The following is a 23,145-nucleotide window of genomic DNA, read 5'->3' as shown; positions in this document are numbered from 1 at the left end:
GACCGTGCGTATGAGCTGCGTGACAGCGAATCTGTTGTGTGGGAGTGAGGCCCTGCTCTGGGTTGAGTCGAGATGAGCTCCGATGAACTTGATCTGTTGTGTAGGTGTCAGGGTGGATTTTTGGAAGTTTATTTGGAGGCCCAGGCTGTGAAAGAGGGAAATGGTGAAACACGTAGCTTGAAGTGTCTTGCCATAGGAGTCGCCCTTGATGAGGCAATCGTCCAAGTAGGGGAACAGTGTGACCCTGTGTTTGTGGAGGTGAGCCACAACCCCGGACAGAGTCTTGGAAAACATTCTTGGTGCTGTGGAGAGTCCAAAAGGAAGAACTATGTATTGAAAATGGTCATGACTGATTGTGAATCGTAGGAAGCGTCTGTGAGCTGGATGAATTCATATATGAAAGTAAGCATCCTGTAGGTCGGGGGCTGTGAACCAGTCGCCTTGATCCAATGCAGGTATTATTGTGCCCAGTGTGACCATCTTGAATCTTTGTATCGTCACAAATTTGTTCAGTCAGCGTAGCTCTAGTATAGGCCTCCATCCTCCGGTCTTTTTCTGCGTTAGAAAGTAATGGGAGTAGAAACCTGTCCCTTGATGTTGCATCGGCACAGGTTCCACTGCGCCTAGTTGCAGAAGATGTGCCACTTCTGTGCGAAGATATTGCTCGTGAGAAAGGTCCCTGAAGAGGGACAGGGAAGGGAAGGATATAAAAGGGATGGAGTAACCAGCCTGAACTATTTCAAGGACCCAGCAGTCCTGTGTAATCCGCTGCCAGGCATGTTGGAAATTCTGGAGGCAGTGGCCAAATGGGCAAGTAAGCGGTGGAATCAAGGGGTGGTTGTGCTGGCCCTCGACCAACATTTCAAAACTGTTATTTATTGCCAATGGACGGAAGGTGGTGGCTTGACTTTGATTTTGTCTGCGCTTGGGGGGGCCTAGTACGATTCCTAGTTGTGTCGTATGGTCTGGGTTGAGGACAATAGTACTGATGTGTGCGTGGTCTTTGGTAGGGTTGGTATCGTTGTCTCCTGGAAAGGGATGGGTGAATGCCCAGGGTACGCAGTGTCGCTCTAGAATCTTTCATGGTATGGAGGAGTTCAGTTTTTTTGGAGAAAAGTTTCTCCTTATCAAAGGGGAGATCCTCCCCTTTGGTCTGGAGTTCTTTAGGGATGCCGGATGCGGAGGGTCATGAGGATCTACACATAACCACAGCAGTTGCAGTGGTACGGGCTACTGTGTCTGCTGTGTCTAAAGATGGCTGTAGGGCCGTTCTGGAAAATCAGTTGGCCCTCAGTTGGAATTGATTTAAAGTCTGCTCTTCTATCCTCTGGAATGTAGGAGGCAAATTCAAAAAGTTTATTGTAATTATCAAAATCATAACTGGCGAGGAGAGCAGAATAGTTTGCAATTCTGAATTGTAGTGTAGAGGATGTATAAACCTTGCGGCCCAGGACGTCAAGGCGTCCACGGTCTTCGTCTTGTGGGGTGGGTCGATATTGTGACTGTTTTGTCCTCTGTGCAACTGCATCCATGACAAGAGAGTTCAGTGGTGGATGAGAAAATAGGAAGTCTGCGTCCCTTGCAGGGACATAGTATTTACGTTCAGCCTTCTTGCAAGTTGGTACTAAGGAGGCTGGGGTTTGCCAGAGTGTCAGCTGGCTCCATGAGTACTATGTTTATAGGGAGCGCGATTTTTGAGGGCGCAGACGGTTGAAGGATTCTGAGGAGTTTGTGTTGCGCCTCCTGAACCTCTTCTAAGGGGATATCTTGACTGAGTGCCACCCTCCTAAAAAGTTCTTGAAATTGTTTGCAGTCGTCCACGGCCTGTGGAGGTGAAGGGAGGAGGGCTTCATCCGAGGCTAGTGGAGAATTAGCGGTCAGTGAGTCAGGATATGGTGCATAGCTCCCAGTCTCAGGAGGGGGCTCAGGCACCCTAGAAGTGGATGGAGCAGGAGACTGAGGCATGGAAGGAGGCTGATTGGTAGGAGGATATTGCCACAGGTATCACTGAGGCCAAGACATAGGATAGGAGAACCCAGGTGCCACCCACAGGGGGGCAAAGTAGAGAAACTGAGGCTGGTTACCTTGAGCCATGACCTGAGGTGGTAGAGGTGTCTGTGGAGGAGAAGCAGGAGGGGAGAACTCTGCTTGCTGCTGTAAATCAAGTTCCCCGTCAATGAAAGCCAGTTCAGGTGGAGAGAGTGGCAGTTCAAGAAATGAGTCCTATGTGTCTAGGAGCGGAGAGTGAGGCTCAGGTGGCACTGAAAGGTCACTTTGGGTGAGAAACTGTTGCTCCTGCTCCCTGGGCTGAGCTGAGCCTGCTCTCTGCTCTAGCTCATTAGTAGGAGAAAGTGAGAATGAGAATGTTGCTGCAGACTGCTTAGAGGTGCCCTGCAGGGGGTCTGCTGCTGGTGCACGGGTAGAAGACAGGCTTGGTGCCAACGTTCTTCTCGGTGCCGAGGAGGAGCGCGCTGTCGGCACTGCGGTTGTTTTTGGTGCCGAGACTAAGCGCACTGTCAGCACCACGGCCGTTTTCGCTGTTGCAGCTGAGCATGCTGTCGGCACCCCAGCCATTGTCGGTGCCAAAGAGGAGTGCAGTGCCGGCGCTGTGGCTGTTTGCGGTGCCAAGGAGGAGCAAGGTGTCTGCGCCGCGGCCGTTTGCAGCGCTGAGGGGACTGGATCCACAAGGACCTTCCCGGCCTGAGAGGTCGGGTCCCTGCCTCGGAGACCCCCTACCCTTGTTAGAGTCTCTTCTGTGAGATTGTTGTGCTTCTTGCCTCCACTCCAGGGAGAGTGAAGCAACGCTCCTCACCGGTTCCGATCTGGCTGGGGAGCGTGAGGGAGCAGGTTTAGCCTTTTCCGTCTCCGACAGCGGCTGTAAGGATTTTTCCATCATCAGGATTTTGAGCCGCAGATCCCTGTCACAACGAGCTCTTGACTTGAGGCTCGCACAATGGAGGCACTTTGCGGGGATGTGGGTGTCCCCGAGGCACTTCACACAATGTGAATGCCTATCTGACCATGGCATGGAGTCCTGACAGGAGATGCATCTTTTGAATCCTGAAGCTCTTGGCATTATGAATTAGAGATGGCCGAGGAAAGTGTCTCAATGGGAGACAAGCCCGAGGGGCACTTTTTTTTTTTTTAGACTAAGTAACTAACTATGTAACTATACTAAAGGAAGGGAAACAACTGGGAAGTAATTAATAATTATTTCTATGTTCTTTGTTACTGTTTCCTATAGAGACCAGGGAAGAGAAGGCAGCACTGCCCTGAGTCCTGTCTTCAGCCGAGGATGGTTGAGAAGGAACTGAGGATGGTGTGGGGCGCACGCACTCAGGAAGATTCCAACGAGGCGGGAGATACCAACTGAGTGCGTGCGCTCCAACCAGGCACTGCTACCGAAAATCTCCGATCAACAGCACCGGGACACACCATCACCTAGAGTGGAGTACCCACAGGGACAGCACTCGAAGAAGAAAGAAGAGTTCCAGGAAAGGATATTTCAATCCAGTTTTACTTTGTTTATTTCCAAGCCATTCAGTGAATAAGGTGAACTTCCACTAGTTTTTAAAAATAAATATGTATGTATTGTAAACCTTACTTACCACATGCTGAACAGCTGTATGGTCTTTCTCCTGTGTGCCTAATTCTGTGCTTTACCAACTTCCGTTGCATGTTAAATGACTTTCCACACTCATCGCAGGTGAATACTTTATCTGCTGTATGGGTCTTTTTGTGTTCCTTTAAGTTACTAAAGTTACTAAACCCTGGAAGAATGTAACAGACACTAAGATTAAGAAGACTACTCTCATTTCAATCATAAACCCTAAAGACAGAAAAAATTAATTCTAGCATACCTCTGCCACAAATATCACACAAATGAGGTTTTTCTCCAGAATGAATAATAATGTGACGCTGTACATCACCAGAAGCAGCAAACCTGGAACCGAATTTGGAAACTCAGTTAAAATGCTTCTACTCTCCACAGCTGTATATCATATAGGGAGCAGCTGTTATGAATGTTTCATCAACTAGCAAGTTCTAGAATGGTTAGAGGACTGTAGTCTGAAATATTAAAAACTCCTAACACTAGCTGCTATTAAGGGGACATTGTCAGGTTCAAAATATTTTTTAAAGAAACATAATGTTTAAATTTCAAACATCTATTTTTAACAATCAAATTTATTTTTTGCCTTTAATACTGCTACTTTAATTTTTGTATTTTTGCCTACCTTGAACAAAAATAGACAAGACAGTTACAAGTTTGTGTATTTTCTGTCATGTGCTGAATGCAGCAATATTTGTATTGTAAAGACTTCAAGGAAATATTTAAAAAAACTCCAATAAAAATAATGAAGACCTATCTATTGATCATAGTTTTTGTAAAATTTAACAAAACCCTAACCAGTCTAGGTCTAAATCATGACAATGTATAGCTTTAAAAGAAAAAAAATAGAACTGTGAGTACTTTATGGGTCAAAGTTTCCAAAAGTTGTGTTCAGTTAAATAGTTTAATTAGACATTGGATCTTCTTAGTTAATTAAAAAGTTGCCAATGAACAGAAATCGAAATAAGACCATAAAGACTCACTAGACATGCTACTGATTTATGGGCTTATTTGGATTTTTATTAATTGGCAACATACATATACACACATATATATATATACACATATACATATATATGGCTCTAAAAATATATTTGCATAAAGTCATTTAACCCATCATTCTGTACTTGCTTTTAATAAGCAATTCCTAATGTTAATGTCTTGTCATTTACCAGTATCCAATAAAGGCAGAAGTGCACAAAGAGCGATGGGCAAATAGACAATAAAAGCCTATGGTGGTATAAATCAACCCAGTCTACTTGTGTTCCCTAAACCTTGGCCTGTGGGTTGTTATTAGGGTTAAGAAAATGTTTTATTAAATACGATCTTAAAGCACTGACATGCTAACTGTATAGGAGATTAACAATTGTACTCACCTTTTCCCACAGATTTCACAAATATATGGTTTTTCACCAGAGTGCCGACGTAAATGAGTCTGTAGGTTACCTGCCTGAAAAGATGGGAATAAAAGGTTTAAAGAGGCCAGCACTAGCTAGTTGGTGTCTGTAGATAAAACGGTGTAAAGAACAGAATCCAGAAGCTGGCTTTCAGTTCCTAATTTTAAAATGGTCAAGGTTATGCACCATTTGGAGAATGAAGTATTATGCTGTTTGATCAAAAAATATTGTTGTCTACACTAATAGCCACCTATCTATCTATTTAGCTATAAGTTGACAACAGCAAACTGTGAAACAGAAAAAAGAGCAAATTTAAAAAAAAAGAAAACAGAAGCCCAGATTCAAACAATCACATCTGAAAGACTGATCTGGTTAAATGTGAAAACCTAGAACAACATCCAGGATTACAGTCATGGGAGATGATTACTTACCAGTAATTAGATTTGTCTTAGTCTCCTTCTCTTCCCTATCCTAAAAATAAAACACCACTACATCATGATGTATGACTTCACCTACCAGGAGGCAAAGAAAAATGGTCAGTCATCATCTACATATAATGTACTCAAGTCTGAGTACTTCAAAAGCCACAAATATTTAACCCCAACAAAAGGAGAAAGTAGGATAAGGAAGAGGAGAAGACTATGAACAAAACGAATTACTGGTAAGTAATTTTTCCTTGTACATCTTCCCTCTCCCCTCTCCTGCAAAAGTCATGCTGGCATATCAATCAAGGCAGATAAGAAGCCCAGAAGCGTGAAGCACACTTCTTCCAAATAACTCTTTGGCTTAGGCTTAACCTAAAACTTAGGTCGACCTAACTACATGAGCCAGAGGTGGAAAAAATTCATACCCCTGAGCAACACAGTTAAGCTGACCTAACTCCTGGCATAGAATCATTAGGTCGAAGGAAGACTTTTTGGAGGAATGGATTAACCACAGCAATGGAAAACCCTCCTTATATGCTGGAGTGAGTGTCTACACTGCAATGCTACAGCACCAAACCTGCAGGGCCATAGCTGTGCCGCTGTAGCTGTAGTGTAGACATAGCCTTAGTAGCGAAGATCAGTGATGGCTCTGAATAGATAATCAACTGAGACTCCAACAGTATATGAAAGACATAGACATGTTGGAGGGAGGAGCCCCAAACATTGTCCAGGAATGTTTTACTTGATCCCAAGCTCACTTGTTAACACTTGGCAGCCTTTTTGCAATTCTAGAACCGTTGAGGAAAGCAACTGCTTTGGCTTTATTTAAATACAGCTCGAGTAGGAAATGTAAGATATACCTCTCTTAGTAAGTGTACAGAGATTCTAGATAATGACCTTTATTCAGTGACCTCCCTAGATAAGGAAAGATCAGAGAAACTAACCACAAGGGACACACTTCTGATTCTCTCTCCTTGAAATCCTCATAGGCAACAATAGCAACTTTTGACAACAAAAGTTTATGGATATAATGAAAGGTGATGAAAGGAAATATCGGGATGAACCAACAAAGAAAAGTGAGAAATTAAACTGATTGCAAAGAACCCATACAGATGAAAAATGACCCTGGATTGCATCCTGAAACAGCTTGTTTTTAACCATTTCAAAGTCTTTCAGAAAGAAATCAGATTGACCCTTATACTCTCAGACAAAAAGTCAGAAGGCTGAAATCTATAACAGAAAAGGAAACTAAGACAGGTGTTCTGGAGACTCACAGAGTCTATGAGCAGATCTCTGGAGGTCTGAGAACAATGGGCATCTCAACTAAGATAACCTATCCTTTGTATAACCTGACCATGTAGAACTGGGGTTTGGGAGGAGAGAGATTCTCCATGCAGAGGCACAACCTGGGAAGCCTGAAGTACATACATCACAGAAAGAGTAGAAGCTCTGTCTCTGTTGTACCACAGAACAAACAGAAATATAGGGATTGTCTGCACTTGAAAGTCATTTCAGATTAAGGTAGAGTGTGAATTTAAAGCGCAATAGCTATTCTGGAATAGTTTCCCATTTGGACATTCTTATTCTAGAATAACAGTATCCACGGGGAGCTACTGCAGAATAGCTATTCTGGTTAATTTCCCTATGCAAATAAATCCATAATCCTTGATCCCATCCCCTAAGGATGCCAGGACAATGAGCTTATTATTAGCAGTTCTGATACCTTTCTTACAGTGTGAACTTGAAGCCTGGAGGAGGAGGATAGAAGTACAGTAGAACACCAGAGTTATGAACGACCGGTCAACCACACACTTCATTTGGAACCAGAAGTACACAATCAGGCAGCAGCAGAGACCAAAAGAAAAGAAAAGCAAATACAGTACAGTACTGTGTTAAATGTAAACTATTAAAAAAAAAAAAAAAAAAAAAGGAACATTTAAAAAAAGATTGACACGGTAAGGAAACTTTGTGTGTGTGTTTCATTTAAATTCAGATGGTTTAAAGCAGCATTTTCCTTCTGCATAGCAAAGTTTCAGAGCTATATTAAATAAATGTTCAGTTGTAAACTTTTGAAAGAATCATAATGTTTTGTTCAGAGTTATGAACATTTCAGAGTTACGAATAACCTCCATTTCCAAGGTGTCCATAACTCTGAGGTTCTATTGTATATCATTGTCCTATCACCTTTGGCCTGATCCATGGGTTTTAACTCTGCAAAGGAATAATATTGACTGGCTAGGAAGATGATGGATAAGCTGAGGGTGGGCATTTCAGTGAAAGAGAGAGATATTAAAGATAGTAGGAGTGGATTTCTGAGCCTGACTGATCCTGGCTGGATTTCACACATTCACTCAGAAGAAGAAAAGGACAGTTGATTTGATCCTTTTACAAATCTTTATGACCAAAACAATCTCAGGCTCAAGTAGCATGTCTTAAAGAGCAGGCACTCACACAAAACGTCCTGAAAGAGACTTTGCCAAAAAAGATAACATACGAGACCTGCAGTGTTATCCTTGATTCCAGAGAAGAAGTGTGGCAAAAAATCATGCAGCAAAGCAGGTGATATACTGGTAGTGAGGGGAAGACCATGCTGGGAGGCAAAAGGGCCTTTTCTTCTCTCCAAAAGTCAAGGTTAGTGTAAAGTAGGTTCCTTTTGCTCATCTTCTTCCTATATCCAATCTCAATTTTTACTACTTTAATCTTCCATTTATTTCTAAGTACAAAAAACATTACTGATCCAGCATCTGCTATGCACTTGGAACTGCCATCGACATCAGTGGGAGTCCATGCACTGGACAGATGCAAGACTGGGCCCAAAAGCACAGCAGATGAAGGCTAGAGAGAATAGTGCTGTAGTCTCCCACGCTTATAGGCTGTGACAGCAAAGAAAACACAGGAAAGTGGGAGGAACTAGTCATTATAAAGGAAGAAATCAATTTTCTTTACACCTTACTTCTTGGTAGGTGTAGTCTTACAACATGTGGTTATGGTATTGTATTTGCAGAGTGGAGAGAGGAGAGAAAGATGATAAGAGGATTGATACTTGGAATTTAACTATTTCACCCTTCATTAGCCAATATTCATCAGTACATTAAGCCAAGAACAACAGAATTTTGAACACTGCTTTTGTAAGTCACAACACTAACGTAAGGAAAGAATAGGGAGGGAGGTAAATTCCACTTTATGAATAGGAAACTAGTTGTAGCACTTGGATTGCATTGTGGACCTTATATTTTGCAAACATGCATACGCTGTATTATAATTCATCTATCAGCACCTTCAGGAGATTAAGATAGAGGAGAAAAACTGTTTAAGAGCAATTACAATGAAAAGGTACTACAAACTGTAATCTCTATCAACAGATGGAAAATTAAAGGAATTCATGAAAAACAAAGTCTGTTACATGAAAAAAGTCTTAAGTTTGTCATAGCTGTGATACACACTTTACTGTTTCCTCTCCCCTCCCCATGAATCTCCCTTCAATAACTTAAATCAGCCTTGCAAAATGCTACTCCGCTTGCTTGAAGTAAGAAATGTTTTATGGTCAAATAAACCAACCTTTTCTTATTCTCATGAACATGAAGGGCAGCAATACGTTCTTGTATCTAGACTGGTATACCTTCACAACAATTTTGAGAAGCTGCTTTTAATGGTTATACCCCCTTCTGATACTTAGAGTTTCAGTCTTCAACAAATTGGCTAATATGAACTCAAAGCTGTCCAAAATGACTGGACAAGCACAACTGAACACTGAATGTAGGGCCAGACCTCACACTTCAATTATTAAATCTATCCCAGTATAAAACATGCACTTGACTGTTTCTCTCTCTTTCCCCCCTCCCGCTCACCCCTCTCTTGTAAAGTATAAGTATTCTGATATAAATACAGGGTATCTTATGACAAAAGATGGAATACAGTAAGACTGTGAGTACAGATAATAAATTACAATGAAAAGGTGGAGTCCTAAATTTTCAGATGTGGTCTCCAATACTGCTGATGCAGTTTTAGGGACAAAAACTGCATCCTTTTAATGGCCTACCTGATTGTACCTGTAAGTCAAGTAGTTGGTGCCTGATGTGTGCAAATGCAAGTGAATTTAACAGTTCCTGTAACTTTGCAATTTAAATATTGGAGGTCAAATTGAGGCGCAGCTAAAATTCAGGGCCAGAGTATCAGGAAAAAAATCTGACTTTTATTTCCTATTGTGTCAGGCTTTGGAACCATTTGAATTTCAGTTAAAAAGAAATTAGTCTGATTGCATTTATGCAATTATCAGCTAATCAATGTTTCATATTTGGACCTCTAGAGAGGTTGGCATTGCTACATTTTGGAAGCAATGTATGGGAAGACTACAGGGTATACAACAAATTATTTATGTGACTAAGGTATTTGCTTTAGAACAGTGGTTCTCAACCTGTGGCCCAATCAACACAGAACTGCAGCCAATTTTTTTTTTTTTTAAACATAGAGATATACCTGTCTCATAGAATTGGAAGGAAGGTCCAAAGGTCACTGAGCTGAATCCAGTCCGGTCCCCTGCTTTCACAGTAGGACCAAGTACCATCCCTGACAGATTTTTGCCTCAGGTCCCTAAATGGCCCCCTCAAGAATTGAACTCACAACCCTGGGTTTAGCAGGCCAATGCTCAAACCACTGAGCTATCCCTCCCCTCCTCAGGCCCAAACAGGTACTATTGGATGCAGCCCACATAACACATTGTTGGCCACATATGCGGCCCACGATGGTAAATAGGTTGCGAACCACTGCTTTAGAGTATGTAAAAATAACAGTATGCAAGACTGACTCCACTGTTCCTCTAAACTCCACTCAAATTGTATTCCTAGATGAGGTATGTACACCTCTACCCCAAAAGAATGTGACCCGATATAACACGAATTTGGCTATAACGCAGTAAAGCAGTGAGGAGCTCTGGGCCCTTTAAAGCACCACCTGAGCCCCACTGCTTTATCGCGTTGTATCTGAATTCGTGTGGAGCCCCAGGCCCTTTAAATTCCCACCCGAGCCCCTCTGCCAGAGCTCTGGCAGTGATTTAAAGGGATTGGGGCTCTCCGCAGCAGCTGGATCACCAGGCCCTTTAAATTCCGGCCAGGGCTCTGGCAGCAGGGCTCAGGCAGTGATTTAAAGGGCCAGAGGCTCTAGCCGCTGCAGGGAGCCCCGGGTCCTTTAAATCCTCGCCTGAGCCCTGCTGCCGGAGCTCCGGTGGTGATTTAATGGGACTGGGGCTCCCCACAGCAGCTGGTGCACCGGGCCCTTTAAATCACCACCAGGGAAGCCAGTCCAGTCCAGCACAGTCCAGTCCGCTGCTCTTGTTGGTATGCCATCCCGGACCAAACCCAGTATAATGCGGTCTCACCTAAAGAGCGGTGAGATTTTATGGCTCCCAAGGACCGCATTATATCAGGGTAGAGGTGTATATATTTTAGGCCACACGTTGTTATAATCTGGCAGTGAATGTACTCTAGATTTTAAATATGCGGAGGACTTTTTTTTTTTAAATCTACATAACTAAGCATCCAATTGCTGAGAAAAAAGCATGAAAATTAAAGACAGATTGAGGGAGAGGTGATAGAACTGCTACATAAAAGTAAAAGAAAAAAAAGGCAGAAAACATCTTAAGTAATCTAGAAAACTGTAATTTGTATTTTCAAAAGCCACCATAGGTGGCTAAATCCTAAATTTAGGATTATAACATTGGACAAGGCCATGTCATTTATACCACTGCAAACAGAACTAAGTTTACTTTTAGACTCAAAACACGGATGCATTTAGTTTAACTGTAAGTATCATAAAATAAAATATTCCCACCTGTGAGAAGTGTTTCCCACAAATGTTACATTCAAAAGGTTTCTCACCTAAAAGGAGAAAAGACAGAACATAGCATATCTAATAGTTTCAACAGAATACAACTGTTTTAAATTCGTATACTTCCCTCAAAGATATAATTTAGATACAACTTAAAGCCACAATTACTTACCAAAGTAATTTAAAGAGAAAATTATATAGGTATTGTGTTTCTGTCATTTACCTCTTAAAGGAGAATCTCTTTGAAATATAATTTATATTTATATTTCACAAACAGTAACTAGCAAAAAATGGACAGGAATAGAAACGTTCTTAACAGCTACACTTTCTTCCTTGCAGGATAGGTGTGAGAATAAGAGTTAAAAATGCTTGAAGGAAATGTGGTAACTCTGTCGAATTAATACAAAATTTAAAAGAGCACATCAGTTTTACACTTTTACACACACACACACACACACACACTCTGGCCTACAGACTGAAGCTAATAATTCACATAGAAATTGAGTGTGTGTGAGGTCTTGTACTCTCCCTTTGCAAGATTCTGTTCACTTCACATATCAGCTCTGATTGATCAGAGACCCTGGAAGCAATCCACAGCCAGTGTGTAAGAAACTTGACAAATAGGGAAATCAGACCAAGACACTATACTTTTTGAAATGCATCATAATCTCATTATACTGATATTTAGCCACATTCTTCTGTTTTCTAGTCCAGAAACCTAGTTATCAGTTTGAATCAATGTATACTCTTTTTCACCTATTCCCTAAGGACGTTTAGCCACCAAATAGTTCTGCCACAGTTCTCCCTTTTCACGGGTTTCCTAATTTTAGATTATGGGTAATTTTCAAGACTGCATCCATGATTTAGGAGCCTAAACCCCATTTTCAAAGTGACTAGGGCCAGATTATTAAAGATATTTAGCTGCCTAATGAGGCACATAAGCATTTAGGGCTAGACTTTTAGATGCCTAGAAAAATCACTGTGATTCACAGTGACAAGGCTCTCTATACAATGAATGGAGATGGGTGCCTCGGAATGGGATTCACATTAGGCAGTATGTTAGGCAGCTCCTCCCGCAAGCTAGCCAATAGCTGTGTGTGCTAAACCTTGCCAGTCTCACAAAAATAGGCACCCAAGACTGGGCCAATGGGAAGATCTTCCCTTTGCTTGGGATTTTCAGCTGCAAACCATCTTTTGGGATTAGGTGCCTATAATATTTTAGCAAGAAGCCCAGAGAGGGGACGACTACATCCCTCATTATTTTTAGCTCAGTGGATAGAGTACTCACCTGGGATGTAGAAGAGCCTGCTTCAAGTCCCCTCCCCCATCTGAGGAAGAGAAGGGATTTGAACAGAGTTCTGCCACCTTTCAGGTCAGTGCCATAACCACTGGGCTATAGAATATTCTGATATATGGCCCCCTCAGTCTCAACTGTTGAACCTGTTCCATTGTGAATAAATAATGAAAGCATCATTGACGGAAAGGGGGGAAATAGGGGAGAGAGAGAATGAATATTACAGTGTATCTTAGTGGTTACAGCATTCACCTGTGAGACCCAGGATCCAGTCCTCCCGTGCCAATGACTTTTTAAAATTATTTTTACACAGTGGAACAGTTTCAGCAGGAAAGATTCAGGGAGTCACACATCAGAATATCCCATAGACCTGAGAAGTATTAGATCCCCAAGCAAATTCCTTCTCCCCCTCAGGTGGAGGGGGACGGGGGGACTTGAACCAGTCACTGGGCTAAAAATTAGGAGGGAGGTCCTCCCTCCACTCACAGCTGTTTTGTGTAAGCTCACCTATAGAGTCCCGATCTAGTAAGTGAGTTCTGAGCATTTTTAGCAGATTGGACTCTGCAGGCGAATCCCGGGGATGAATGCCTATCTTCCATTGGTCTGAGACTAGCATCCAAATACCTGGAGTGAGGCAGTAGCACATATGCTCAGAAGCATAAACACAGGTGCCTATGAAACTTGTAATAGAAAAAATTAGGCACTGAGTGAGTTTAGGCACCACAGGTTTAGATGGCAACTGGGCAGGGGTTGTGAGTCCCAGTGAGGCCTGATTCTGGGATTCAAGCAACTAAAGTGGCAGTTAGTCACTCAAGTTCTTTTGTGAATCTCGCCCTTTCTGGGATTTTCAGAAGTGCCCAGGAACCTAACTTCCACTGATTTCAATGGGAGTTAGTCATCTTGGCACTTTTGAAAATCCCGCCAAGCACTTAAACATCTTTAAAGGTCCAGCCCTTAGGTACCAGGGAACTGAAGACTCATTGAAAGTCAAAGTACTAAGGCACTTTTGAAACTTTTATCCTACACCTGGTTTCTGAACCATCACTAAAGTGGAAAAATAGTCTGTTACTTGTCTATCACTTCTCTAATTTTGCAGAACATCAATCATATTGTCTGTGACCCTGAGAACCCCTAAATGGCAACTGGCAAAGGGTTCACTGTTCTGTAGCAATAGCCCAGGACAGACCTGACAAACTCACTACACCCAACAAATTGATTTCATAGTATTTATCTAAAGAGGGTCAAGTGAGGTATCTAATAAAAGCTTATGTCATACTGATCTTCATAACTGTTGAGAGTCAAATGTATGGATGACATTTAAGGAGCTGTGTATATATATACATACAAGAAAATATATTTTCAAGTCTGAGTCAAAGCAGTGTTGACAAGCAGATTTTGATCAAAGGATGTACACTCACTCATCTGCCTTGATTCACATGTAAAATAAGCACTGTATGCCAACACAATGGAAGTTCATTTGCATACCACATCAACATGAGGATGTGAATGCAACATGGAGCAGTGCATCAGGGCATAAACCACAAGGGTCATCCTGACTCTGGGGAATATTGGGGATATAGAAGGCAAAATGACCTTTTTTGTCCTTCAAGAGAGGAAGTTAAAAGGACTGCATGTTTTGCATTTATTAAAGGGAAATCCTAACCATGTTGGTTGGAGATGCTGTGAGCTTGCCTAGGGTGAGATTAACTACATTTGACAAGAGTTTTAGCCTGCTAAAAGTCTAGACTCTAGGAAGCAAAAAAGTTATACTTTTTGTTTTATATGTAACCATTCTGTTTCCATTTGTTATCCTTACTCACTACTCTTAAATCTTACCCTTTGATAATAAACTTATTATTTTCACTATAACTATATTTCAGCGTTGTGATGTTATATTAGAACTGAACTGCAGTTGAATCAGACAAGCTGATAATTTCCATGAGTGTCAAATGGTTAAGAGCTAGACACTGCAGGGGAATGCTTCAAGTGGATTTGGGGATTGGGGTGCACCTACCGTAAACCTACAAGGCAAAGTAAGGGCTGGGGGAGCCCTGAAGAGATTGTTTGGGTGGCTCACAGATTTCAAATTTCAAGGGAATTGATGTCCAGTTAAATACAAGCAAATCTTCCTATCACTTTGAATACCCTGTTTCTAACACCCAAAAAGCTACACTGATTGTTAGCAGAGATGCTGTATCTGATCTTGGTTGTCAGGAGGGCACTAAGAAAATACTTCTCTCCCTAGATACCCAAAGTATAGAGGGATTTGTAGATTAATGTACCAACACCTAATGCCCTGAGTTGTACACACAAACAAATAGGAAGCAACCCATTACATGGAGCACAGGTGTACTATGTTCAGCAGAATTCACACCACTAAGTAGATTGAGTCATAGAATACGCACAACATAAGAATATACTTAACAGTGCAAGCAACCAAAGTATCAAATTCTCTTCCCTCCACACCCTGGTGAGTGCCCTCTTCCTTTGCCTTCTGTTTAGTATACCTCCTACTGCTTTGGCTACACACATGTCCTTGCTTTGTCTGTCTCCTGTGCTCCCATATCCCATTCCCAGCACCCCATTCCACTCCATTAACAGTTAAATGAGACAGAGCATTGAAGAATTACATCATGTACTTGCCACTTCCTCTCCCTCTTTTTAAAATTACATAATAGGAGAATGCTGCAGAAGCCAGATGATGCCATCCCACCCAGTAGCCTGCAGCAGCTACTTGAATTGACTACAAAAATACCACAGTCTCTGGAAGAATATTACATGGAAATACAAGCACAATACTGCTATCTGCTGTTCTATTAGTTTCTTGGGTTATTTTTAAAAACAAGAATTGGAGAAGCAAGGTTTCTGAAAACAACATGGAATTCCTGGGCACAACTTCAACTCCCACTCATGAATTAACAGTGTGCAGGACAGCAACACAAGAACAGAAAGCCTAAGGGGATCAGTCTTGTTACATTTTATATAGTAAAGCTGAAGATGTGTGCAGCTCAAACTGTGTAGTTAAAAACAGTATAGACTAGCTTGACTGGAGTTGGATTGTGTGTAAATACATGGATTTCAAACAGGAGTGGGCCAGTAGCACTATAAAGATTGCACATAATGAATCTAAATAACCATGTAAACTTATTGCAATCCTGTCCTCCTTGGACCTCCTCCTGTTCAGTGTTCCTCACTGTATTGTGTCTAAAATGAAATTGTAAGATGTCAACCAGAGATCACGTTTTGTTTGCTCTATAAAGAGCACAGGTCTCACTGAATAAATAATAGTGTAAGCCATGGAGTGCTGAATTTACATTTTTCCACAAACAATTAAAGTGGTTTAGTAGATTGGTATGTAATCTATTTTTTCTGCCCAGAGAAACCTATAAAGAATTAAAATTTAGTCCTTGGGTAACATCATTTTAAAAAAATACTGATGTGCGAGTTGTAACATGAACATCCAGAAAACCTCACAAATACTGAATGAGACCTTTTGGAGGAGACCCTATGATGGAGAAAGTTCAAATTTTTTGCTTCTGGAAAGGTTGCTCACTAAATTCCCATTACTAAAGACCATGATTTATAAAAGAAATGAATGCATGTTAAAACAAAGGCCACATTCTCTTTGACTTTTGCGCAGAAAATGCATATCACTTGTCAGATGATATTTATTTGGTGAGATGAACCCTCATGCATTTGTATATTATGTCACTGGCTATTGGAATATAAAGGAAAAGGAGAGGCAGAAAACATCTGTTAGCTTGGTCCCCATGAAAGACATCATGGTAAATGATGGAAATTAATGTTATTGCTTGAATAGTTAAGCCAGTGGTCACCAACCCATTGATAGCGATTGACTGGTTGATCCATGCCCCTGCAGCGGGGGGTGGTGGAGGGAGCAGGGGTCTCCACACACTGCTCCTGCCTGCAAGCACAGCTCCAATTGGCTGGGAATGGGGAGCTGCGGGAGCAATGCATGTAGAGCAGGGCAGCACACAGAGCCACGTGCCTCCCCCATGGGCCGCCTCTTTTGGGGGAGGGGGGGAGTGTGTGTGTGTGTGTGTGTGTCTTGGCTCATGATGGGGAGGAGGTGATAATGTGCCTGAGTAGGGGTGGGGAAGGCAGGGAGCCTGTCTTAGCCCTCCTGTGCCACTGACTGGGAGCTGCCCGAGATAAGTGCCCCCTCTCCCGGAGCCAACACCCCAGCCGAGCCCCCTCCCAAATCCAGCATCCTATACCTCCAACTGCACCCCAACCCCCTGCCCCAGGCCTGACCCCCTCCCAGAGCCAGCACCCCATACCCTCCCTTGCACCCCAACACTTGGCCCCTACCCAGAGTCCCCTCCTGCATCCATACTCCCCCCTCAAGCACACACCCCGCCCCCTCTCCTGCCCCAGCCTGGAGCTCACTCCTGCAACCAAACTCCCTCCCAGAGCTTGCATTCCTTTACTCCTTCCTGCACCCCAACCCCCTGCCTGAGGCTCAGCCCGGAGCCCCCTCTCACACTGCAAGCCCCTTCGTTCCAACCCAGAGCCCGTACCTCCCTCCTGGACCCCAACCCCCTACCCTAGCCTGGTGAAAGTGAGTGAGGATGGGGGTGAGCAAGCAACAGGAGAGAGGGGAATAGAGTGAGTGGGGCAGGGCTTCAGGGAAGGGGAGGAGCAGATTCTGGGTTGCTCTTAAATTCAAAAAGTGATCTTGGGCGTAAAAAGGTTGGAAACCACTGAGCTAAGCTATAGTTTTATAAAAGGTTTTTTTTTAAATGAATTGACTGTAGTTCTACAACTTTATTTGTTGGGGACATTAAACATTTAGAGTGACGAGTTAAAAAGTTAGATTGGGCTTATTTTTCACTGTGACAAATACTAAGCTGTGTTTTCTGTTTTTGGAAATCACTCTGTGCTCGATTTTAAAATGAAATTATCTGAATGAATTTTAGAAGTGTACAGTCAAATTATTCAAACTCTCTCATTTTCTTTACAAAGTACGTATGTCCACTAGGACCATAGTAACCACTAGAAGTTATAGTGTTTATCAAGATTATCTACAACAGTGTGTTTGGCACTGTGCAAAGAAGAAGAAAACTTCCTACCCCATATGATTTACAATGGTCTCAATTCAGTGTGAAATACTACAGAAAAAGGTAACTCTGTTGGAATTTACAGATTCTTTAACTACAAGTTTTCCCTCATCCACATCCATTTGTACTGACTTTTCTCCATACATCTATGCTTTGGTGAGAGTTATACACTCTGGTATTGAGCGCAAAAGTTGTCTCCTTTAAAGGTGAGAAAAAATATGACATTTATATTTAAATATTCCAAAAAGTGTGCTTTTGAAGAAAACCTTAGAAAACTGAGTTGACAGAAAGGAAAATAAATTGAACCTAAAAGCTTTTCTCTATTCACTTAATATATTCCTGTAACTGTCCTTTTCCCTACATCGCTTGCCAGAGAAAGTACATTTTTGAAAGTGAATCCCTATGTAACAACTGTCTTTGAACTGGGAGGAGGCCTGGATGTCATTTTCCTTTTTATCTCGTTATTAAATATTTGGTCTGCAAGTAGTAAATAATTGTACCTGTATGAGACCTTTTATGGAGCTCCAAATTGCTTGGATGTTTAAAAGCCTTTCCACATAATTCACAAGTATATTGCCTCTGTGACTGAAGAATCTGTGATTGCTCATCTTGTTCTGAAGGACCTTGAGATCTTTCCATTTCAACAGTTTGTTCAAAACTCTCCGAACTCACAAGGTCTTCAGTTTCTTTTTCTTCAACAGCATTAATATTTGTCATCTCCATGGTACTTTCATTTACAGATTCAATTACCCTTGTTATACTGTTGTTATCTCTCTTAGGTTCAGACAATTGTTCTGCAGACTTCTGTGATCTTAGAAAATTCAGTTTTTTAAGGTGTATTGCCTTTTTCAACCGCATCTGTTTGGTAGGCTGCAAGGATGTGCTTTCCAAATCTTGGTCTGGAGCAGAATCATTCAAGGACTGAACCAGAAAGTTGGATGGTAAGTGATCAGAGGATTCCAAAATACATTCAGATTGACTGACAGTAGAAGAATTGCTCTCTACCGTACTTATTTCAGTAGATGTATTGAAAGCAAAGGACTGTTCTGTTATTCTCTCATGGTTGGAACATGCATTCTGCTTGTAGAACTGCTTGCTATAAAAGTTGCGCAGTTTATAGTAGTAATTTGGCTGTTTAAATGGGAGTTCAGTGCAATTACCATCTAAGGAGTCCTGTGTCTGTTTCTGTACATCACCTGAGGAAGTATGAAGATTAATAGATTGTGATCCGTGGGAATGGTTGTCATCCAACACTTTACTCGCTTGTGCATCTGATGAGCATTCATGCAGTAAGTTAGTATCATAATTTTCATTCACACAGTTAGTCTCTGTAGCCAAAGTACTTTGCAAGGAGAAAACACTATTGCAAGGCATGCTGGCAGGAGGCTCTACAGCTGTGGAGGATTTTAAAAAAGTGTGGCAAATATTCAGCACATTTTGCACTTGCAGACATTGTGCAATATCCAACATAGCTTGTACATTGTCCTGGCTAAGATCAAGGTGTGAAGTGTACATGAAGTCCAAGATCTGGCCTATGCCACCTACATTTTTAATGTCCAAGTGAAAGACATCATTCTTCTGGCCTGGTGAATTCTGAAATAGGGTCCTGATGAAATAAAGCATAACCCTTTATAATATACAAGCACATACATCGCTGGTCTGAAGAGCTTTTTTATAAAATATCTATCAAACACAATATCCTAACCCAATGTGAATCAGTAACTCGATATGCAGCATTCGGCTGAGAGACAGTTGCTCTGGTACTTACTGATAAGACTTTTGAAACTGCTCATAATTAACCTAACTCTGCTTCCTTTGAAGCAAATGGGAGTTTTACTGTTGACGTCAATAGGAACAGCTATGCCACCGCTGAGTGCTTTTGAAAATCTCACCCTATACTTCTAATTTCCTATCTTACGTACTGTAAATATCAATCTTAATGTTGTGTTAGTGGACCATTTGTGCAGAAGCAGACAGATTGAGAAGAGGGCTTCCCCTTTCCTCCTGGCAAATAGAATGGGGACTGAGAAAGGAAGCTCTACATTTAGCTAATCAAAATGAAAATAAAGATGGGACCCCACAGTTCAGAAAGTCAAGGTGCTCCCCCTTCCAGGAACTAAGCCTTTCCTTCAAGCTCTGCCAGTGAACCTCACTGGGGCTCATCCTTCTTACAGCTCTGCCTAACAAGCAGGTTTAAGTGGTTAGTAAAATTTTAAAGCCGTGGCCATATCCATAGAATAAAATCACTTTATATGCATACTACCGAAGCCTACTGTAATTCTGTTTTTATTTTATTTGGGCTAGGATGTTGAAAGGATCCTAAAGCAATTGGATACCCAATGCCCATTGAAATTCAATGGGAGTTTGGCACCTAACTCCCTTAAATTCAAACTTGATGGCCAAAAATCTTTGGGCACAAGTCCAAATAACAATTTATTATTGCCAGTGCTTACAACACTATAACAGGTGGAGAAGCATTTGAATGTCAATTTTCCTTCCCCTCCCAGGTATTGTTTATATATATTTTATTGGTAGCACAAGCTTTAGATATGGTGCGAGAAGCAACAGGGTTTAAAAAAAAATACCAGACTATTCACTGACAGGCAAGCATCCCAAGACAAGTGAATAGTAGATGCTGCTTGCTGCAAGGGCTACTGACACACTTTAAAAAGTTTCAGATGCACTGACTAGCACATCAAGAGATTTCAGTGTATGACTCTGTTCCAGATACAGATTCAGAAAAGCTAAAAGAAGAAAACTGTCCTCCTGCTCAGTTTCCTTTTAAGCACCAAGCAGCAAAAGGGGATGATCTGGTTGTCTGACTTATTAAATCTCTCACCTGGCTCTGCTCACCATATTGCAAACTCATACTGCACTTTGGAAGGTGTAAATTAGCTGTTACCACTCAAGAAAAAGATCTTGGAGTCACTGTGAATAATTCTCTGAAAACATCCACTCAGTGTGCAGTGGCAGTCAAAAAAGCGAACAGAATGTTGGGAATCAATAAGAAAGGGACCGATAATAAGACAGAAAATATATTGCCTCTATATAAATCCACGGTATGCCCACATCTTGAATACTGCATACAGATGTGATCGCCCCATCTCAAAAAAAGATACATTGGAATTGGAAAAGGGCAACAAAAATGATTAGGGGTCTGGAATGGCTTCCGTATGAGGAAAGATTAATAAGACTGGGACTTTTCAGCTTGGTAAAGAGATGACTAAGGGAGGATATGACTGAGGTCTATAAAATCATGACTGGTGTGGAGAAAGTAAATAAGGAAGCATTATTTACTCCTTCTCCAACACAAAGAACTGGGTGTCACCAAATGGAAATTAATAGGCAGCAGGTTTAAAACAAACAAAAGAAAGTATTTCTTCACACAACGTACAATCAACCTGTGGAAATCTTTGCCAGAGGATATTGTGAAGGCCAAAACTATATCTGGGTTCAAAAAGAACTAGATAAATTCATGAAGGATAGGTTCATGAGTAGCTATTTGCCAGGATGGGCAGGGATGTGTCCCTAGCCTCTATTTGCCAGAAGCTGGGAATGAACATCAGGGAACGGATCACTTGATGATTACCTGTTCATTCCCTCTGGGGCACCTGGCTTTGGCCACTGTCGAAAGACAGGATACTGGGCTAGACCCAGTATGGCCATTCTCATGAAGCAGTGTGCATTACTATTGCTATTTATTCGTACTGCAGTATTGGCAATAACCTCTAATGAGAGACTGGGGCCCCACTGTGCTAGCCACTATAAGTATGTAATGAAGAGAAGATCTCAAAGAGCTTACTGGCTAAATATGTACAATTACAAAATAAATTAGGGAGACCATATTTTCTAATTAGACCAAATGTGAGATATAGATTATCTCTGGACAAGTGATCCAAGGTCCCCATCATTTTTAATTCCAGCCTGTGATTAGGCGTTACTACTCTTTAACTAGCATAAAAATTCTCTCCTCAGAGATTGACATCAGTTATATAGTATCCTGTTTATTCAATAAAAATATTTTCTCAACCACATACCTGAAATACTGACTGAAAGCAGCTAATACATTTTTATGTGCTTTGAAGCAGACGCCTTTTACTACCAACATGCAGTCACAGAGAAGGCCTTGAATGCGCTGTTCATGTAGCTGCTGGAGAAGATGACAACTGTGGCTAGCAACAGTGTCCATGCTAGAATACCAGTTGATTACCTACAATACAATAAGATGGAATTAAGTTTTAAATTAAATATTGTATTTGCAGAACAAATTTAAAATGATTAAAAATTAATGTATTACTCCTATTTTCCCTATTTCGCTAGGGAAACAGAGCTAATGTAGATGTCTAACAATATTTGGCCATTTAAAGATAAATGAAAAAATCTTTGGTGATTAATGGCTTTAGCAGTCACAGAAAGTTTTATTAAAGTCAATATTTTCTATTACAATGAGATTTTGAACAAACATCTAGTAATGGAGATGCCACAAATAAACTGAACTTTGTAACCACACATTTTCCTTATTCACTTAAATATGTATTAGGCTTTAGCAAGCAGAACACAGAACATCCACAAACTTAACAGGAAATAGGCAATTTGTATTGGAAAAACTCAGTTTTTTTAATTCTCTAAACACAGAATAGAAAATCCTGGAAAGACCAAACATATTTATATTTATATCATGCTCATTGCTAGAGCACTGAGCACATTTCACTTATAGTTCTCAGATAAGTACAATATAACAGTATTAGAGAAATTCAGGACTCTCATTTGTACTGGAAAAAAAGTTTACATCATATTCAAGCTGTTCACAAAAGTGACCTGGAACAGAAAACTTCTAACATTTGTTCTCAAATGAACAACTGTATATAATTTGTGCTTTAACTTAATTTTTGGCCACAGGAAAGGAGATGGAATCTCCCCCTTTCACATGCTTTAAAAGTAGGAGAGGAGAAAGAATCCAATCTTTTAGGGGCTTCTCTTCACTACTGGATCTCGCAGAGAAAATTAATTGGGTCACCCACCAAAAGAAATTTGCATATGCACTACAATTAAATTAGTTATCCATCACATTCTCAGGAGTACCTTTTTGACATCTCCTTTTAATGCATCCTAATTATATGCAGCTTCTCATCCGCTATTACAGGAATGGCCAAAATTACTGACCCTCCGAACCACATATAATAACCTCCAGAAGTTTGAGAGATGGATACGTCTGCTGGGGCTCAGGGCTAAAGCCCTGCAGCGGAGTGGTGGGGCTAGGGTCTTTTGTCCTGTGCGGGGGGAGGGGGGATGTTGGAGTTTCAGCCCCATGGGAAGCACCTCCCAGGGCTCGGGGCTTCAGTCCTGCTCCTTCTGAAGCCTCCAGCCCCACCAGGTGTGTCCTAGGGGGATGAAGCCTTCAGCCCTGGCAGGCACCTCCCGCAGGGCTGAAGCCCCTAGACCCCTCTCTGTGTTGGGCAAAAGCCCCTAGCCCCACCAAAGGGCAGAAACCCTCAGCGCACCCTCTCTCCCAGTC

At 41.6% G+C, this 23,145-nt stretch overlaps 1 protein-coding gene and 1 long non-coding RNA gene across 5 annotated transcripts in view; one reads left to right on the top strand and one right to left on the bottom strand.

The window, feature by feature from the left end:
* The window catches only part of LOC142046902 (uncharacterized), a 57,554-nt gene extending 53,954 nt beyond the window's left edge, over window positions 1-3,600 (top strand). Inside the window, exon 3 of the long non-coding RNA XR_012655988.1 lies at window positions 3,245-3,600. This is a non-coding gene — a long non-coding RNA (uncharacterized LOC142046902). The remainder of the gene's footprint in view (window positions 1-3,244) is intronic.
* Window positions 1-23,145, bottom strand: part of ZBTB49 (zinc finger and BTB domain containing 49) — a 33,819-nt gene that overhangs the window by 9,017 nt on the left and 1,657 nt on the right. For 3 of the 4 annotated variants that reach the window (XR_004373079.2, XR_004373078.2, XM_032775775.2), the window contains exons 2-7: window positions 21,668-21,840; window positions 18,131-19,236; window positions 11,259-11,305; window positions 4,987-5,060; window positions 3,861-3,943; window positions 3,609-3,770 (exon numbers count right to left, since the gene is read on the bottom strand). Coding sequence is in view for 2 of the 4 variants with exons in the window: in XM_032775775.2 (XP_032631666.1) it covers window positions 3,609-3,770; window positions 3,861-3,943; window positions 4,987-5,060; window positions 11,259-11,305; window positions 18,131-19,236; window positions 21,668-21,840 (1,645 nt within the window). In the remaining 2 variants the exon portion in view is untranslated. The remainder of the gene's footprint in view (window positions 1-3,608; window positions 3,771-3,860; window positions 3,944-4,986; window positions 5,061-11,258; window positions 11,306-18,130; window positions 19,237-21,667; window positions 21,841-23,145) is intronic. The other variant, XM_032775776.2, reaches the window with a different exon arrangement.

This window comes from Chelonoidis abingdonii, chromosome 5, assembly GCF_003597395.2.
Source record: "Chelonoidis abingdonii isolate Lonesome George chromosome 5, CheloAbing_2.0, whole genome shotgun sequence".
Classification (NCBI taxonomy): domain Eukaryota; kingdom Metazoa; phylum Chordata; order Testudines; family Testudinidae; genus Chelonoidis; species Chelonoidis abingdonii.
This window is presented reverse-complemented; position numbering and strand designations above follow the sequence as displayed.